General features: G+C 34.2%; 1 protein-coding gene across 1 annotated transcript; it reads left to right on the top strand.

Annotated features, from left to right (window-relative positions):
• The first annotated feature begins 618 nt into the window (after window positions 1-618).
• On the top strand, window positions 619-1,274 carry LOC116164701. The gene is made up of 2 exons (XM_031478904.1): window positions 619-1,131; window positions 1,183-1,274. The coding sequence occupies exons 1-2, from the start codon at window positions 755-757 to the stop codon at window positions 1,226-1,228; spliced, it is 423 nt and encodes a 140-aa protein (XP_031334764.1). The 5' UTR covers window positions 619-754; the 3' UTR covers window positions 1,229-1,274.
• Window positions 1,275-4,590: the final 3,316 nt, after the last annotated feature.

Raw genomic sequence — 4,590 nt, 5'->3', positions numbered from 1 at the left:
AAAGAGTCAAACTAAGCGCCATCTTGTCCGCCATTTTTGAAAAAGTGTAAGTAAAGTTTTTGTACCTCTTTTTCACTTAAGCAGGCACTTTGTAAACAAATTATAATTCTTTTGCTCACTTAAAAGGTTGAATAAATCAAGAATACTACAAAACGCGGCATTTGGAGCTCTCTTTCAGCCGCCATCTTAAATTTTTTTGGCTTCATCATAATATTTTTGTTTTCAACAAGAAAAAAATGTTAAAGTGAGTTTTAGTCGCCATTTTGACCGCCATCTTGATTTGAGGCCTTAGCAGCCAGAATTCGAGGTCGTGACAGGCAAAATCGGATTCAGCAGGGTCCAATTGCCCCAAAAACACTTGTCACCAAAATGTCTCAAGATTTTCCGTTGGAACCTTTATAATGCGCTGTACCGAATTTCTCGCCCGGACTATATGCATACAACGTAAGCACAAATCGAGCGCAATTTCTTCGGCAATTCCCCATATAAGATTGAACTCCACTGAAAATGTTATAGGTACACAAATAGAGCATAAATCGACGTATTAAAGACTGTTCGGTTCTAGTATTTAGGGGAACAATTTAACATCTACTACATCTAATTAACCCATAAATATAAGATATGATATTGCGCATGTAGGAGGAGTTATGAATCACGTGTGTGACGTCACGCGGTGAATTTCAAATTAAATATAATTACATGTCAGTGTAGATTTTGGTGCTTTTTTGGAATTTGTGAATCAGTTTTCAACAAAATGAGGTGTTCCGTGGTTGGATGTACCACAGCTAATGGATCAAAACAGTTTTCAAGCAATCTAATGCTTTTCCGGTTCCCGAATGATCAAAATTTTCAAAAACGTTGGGTGTTACCTTGTAACCGGCCAGGTCACATTAATGTGAAAACTACCAGAGTATGTTCGAAACATTTTGACGAGTCGTCTTATGAACGGAATTTGCGGTTTGAACTACTGGGCTATACCGCCCGAAATCGTCCACTGTTGAAACCAGATGCCGTACCATTTCTCAATTTGCCACTGGGGAACTCAAAGGATGTGAAAGGGGAATCGGCCCGAACCAGTCGCATTAATAAAAGAAATAGGTCAAAATTAGTTGCGACTCTCCTACAAACCAAGTAAGTTTCTTGTTTTGGTGTATTAGAAATTGGTTTAGAGACGTTTTTCAGTACGAACACTGATGCTGACAACAGAGACGAGATAATTCCAAATTAAAAGAAGAAAATGAAATTTTTCACAGGTTTTTCACCACCACTGAAATCTGTATATTATTGAAACATCCTTATAAGCGAGTAACATGGACAATTGAAGATATTTCGAAAGCTATTATCCTTGATTCAGCTGGTACAAGAGCCTATAGGTTGTTACGGAAAAAAGGATACCCTCTGCCAGCAGTGTCAGCGCTTAGAGCATGATTTAAAAAAATTCAATTAATGCCTGGAATATTAAAGAAGGTAGTAATAATAGTGTTTGACTCCATCTCATATCTCAGTGTTCACGAGATTAGTAATTTAATTATGTGTACTTGTTTATTTAATATTTTGTAAATAACTTGAGACTATTCTAATAACAAACATGTCTTTTTTTGTACCTACTCCTTTACACTTCCTGATGTCCGATTTACTTTTTAAATTCTATATTACCAATTTATCTAGCAATAAAGAACAATAATTCAATATATTTTTATCTGATCGAATACCGTTTTTGAATCTAGTATAATTCCAATATTTTATATTAGTCATTTCGTTTTTAATATCTACTCCACAATGTTTAGATACTTTAGCATAAGTAGGTATCTTACCATATTATGGAAAACGCCTGCATTTCCTCTTTTTATGGTGCGCTTAATTATAGCTTATAGCATTTTTAAAGATGGTCTTTAACGATCTCTTGATATTTTTCGGCATATTTTGCGTTTAGGTTTTATAATTTCAACTCTCTTTTTCCCCTAAACCATTATAATTAAGAAATTTTAGTGTTTGTAGTAGAATTAAGAAAAAAAATCTGGCTTTGAATTCAAATTTGATCACCGCGTGACGTCATGCGTGAACTGGACGAATTTGGAACGGCAATCTAGCATATCTTGTTTTATTTATATCATGATCTACCGACGTGCATGTTTTGTTTACATCTCACTATGGCAACAAATAATGGCGTTAATAGGTGACTGATGTCTGTCATTTAATGCCAGGATTAAATGGCAGCAATTGGCGAATTCGTTGACGGACAGCAAGTGAAAATCATAGTTTCTGAGTGGTGTCGTGGAAACGAAACTGAAAATTTTACACGGTTCTTGACGTATTTTTTTTTAATCCACGATTCTAGGCTCTGAGCAAAATATAATATAACAATGCAGATTTTACAAAAAAGCACGTTCATAGTAAAAAATTTCCCAAGTGACTCACCGATATATGTATAAAATTAAGGGATGAGTAACATAAATCATGCACGTATTGCAGCAGGTTTGTCTTGCATATGAGGGAATTGAACCCCCCTTCGTGAAATGAAATTTTGACTTTCGAAATGAACTCTACAATTCTTTAGCACACTAATTATTAATTAACATGACTAACACAAATTTTACCATGATTGATTTACAGAAGATTTCTCTTTTTCTAATCTCCTGAAAATTGACTTCAAACGCAAAATCAACACACGATTACCATAAAGTTTTAGATCTATTGACGAAAAAATCAAGTAGTGAAAGAATTACAAGTTACATTTCCCTTTACAGATTTTACTATTTATGATTTTCTTTATAAATTTCCAATTAACTAGATTGGTTTTCGTGGCCACGGTTTTTTGAACTAACCTGAACCCAATAGAAAATATACGGCACAATTCTTTACACAGTTTACCTAAAATATAATCATAAATGGGCACACTAAATTGGAATAAGGCACAGACCAACAATCTTCTTATTAAGTTTTTTCTTACTCCAATCAAGTCAAGAAAGGCGAAAATTCCAAAGAATCAATTACACAAATTTTGTTTGACACCTGAGATAAGTCTTGGACACAAATAGAAAAAACGCGAGAAATCTATTCGGGCGGTACAATGAATTCAAATAAACACACAATTAATTGATTGACAACGACAAATTTATTCAAAAACACATATACACAATAAATCATAAAAAAAATCCTGAAATAAAGAAGGGCTTCTACTTCCGCCAAGCATAATTGCAACACCAATAAGGTGCGCTTGAGATGTCCTCCTTTCCATAACAAAATTACACTCAAAAAAGTCGTGCACCTGTAGCGCTAAGCTCACGTGCGCCGTGAAACGTGATAACAAGGTCCTTATCGCGCACGACCAGATAACATTTAAATGCACTCAACCAGATGTTCCTTTATTTTAAATAACACAATTTTCACATCTTACAACTTATAAACACATTTACACGAATGATAAAATTCAAATAAGAAATTAAGCAATTAAATACAATTCTAAAATGAAAAAATGGACACTAAAATAACCAATTCCGTTAAAAAAAAATGAATTCTGTGCTTATTCGTAATGAATCCTCCAGATTTAAATTGAATTAAAACATTCGGATGTACAGGATGGCAGTTTAAATAACGTCCACCTTACGTTACTTACTCACAACACTATAATAGGAATAAAAATGTCAATCTGTCTGTCTCTTATGCCGGCAGTCTGCCTAAACCGTTCTTCCCATTGCGATCAAACTTTGGGGAATTGTTGGACATATGCCTGTGAACGTTTCAGAGTTGCACACCTTCCGAAATTCCCACGGGAACGGGAAAAAAACGTGATTTTACATGTTAAGTCGTACTGCTCAAAGTGAAACTAATAACTTGAAACGTGTATGAATTACACCGTTTCCCAAGACCGAATGCATCCCAAGGATCTCTGCTATTCTTTGTTATTAACTACCACAAACAAAGTGGTTTCTTATCAATGAAACACGGCCATCTTGTTGATTCGTTTTCTTCACGTTTGCACTACCAGGACTACCAATTAAATAAAAGCTAAGGTGATAAATCAAATCTTGCTTCTCAAATATGGCCATTCTATTGAATGACCTCACGCTTATTCAGTGCTTTGTAGTAGGTAATTTAGGAAAACAATGCTCTACAGAGAAGACGCATAAATCAATTCCAATTCAATTCCATCGAATGCTTACAGATTTATTCTGCCTGTAAATTTCGACACACTGTAAATTTTTTCTGATATGTAATGCATAAACTGCTCTAGTCCTTAAATCTCCAAAGAACTAAAATTCAAAAAAAAAAAATTACAAATTGTCGTTTCTCGAATTAAGGTGATTTCTTTAATGCATCATAACTTTCTTATTATTAAAGATGATTCATTTTGACCACAGGGCACTTTTTTAATGTAGAATCCATCGCGATTCACAGTTTTTATACAGGGTGTTTGGTTTTCCTCATACGACCCTAAACAACATTTTGTCATACGGACCACCCTATATATTTTTGAGTTCTTGAAAGTAGCGAAAAAATTCCAAAATTTTGATTGTTACATTTATATTAAATATTATTGGCAATATTGTTCTTTCTAGATTAGAGTATTTTTGCTGCAGACTGGGTTTC

This window comes from Photinus pyralis, unplaced genomic scaffold, assembly GCF_008802855.1.
Source record: "Photinus pyralis isolate 1611_PpyrPB1 unplaced genomic scaffold, Ppyr1.3 Ppyr1.4_LG2, whole genome shotgun sequence".
In the NCBI taxonomy this organism is placed as follows: Eukaryota; Metazoa; Arthropoda; class Insecta; order Coleoptera; family Lampyridae; genus Photinus; species Photinus pyralis.
This window is presented reverse-complemented; position numbering and strand designations above follow the sequence as displayed.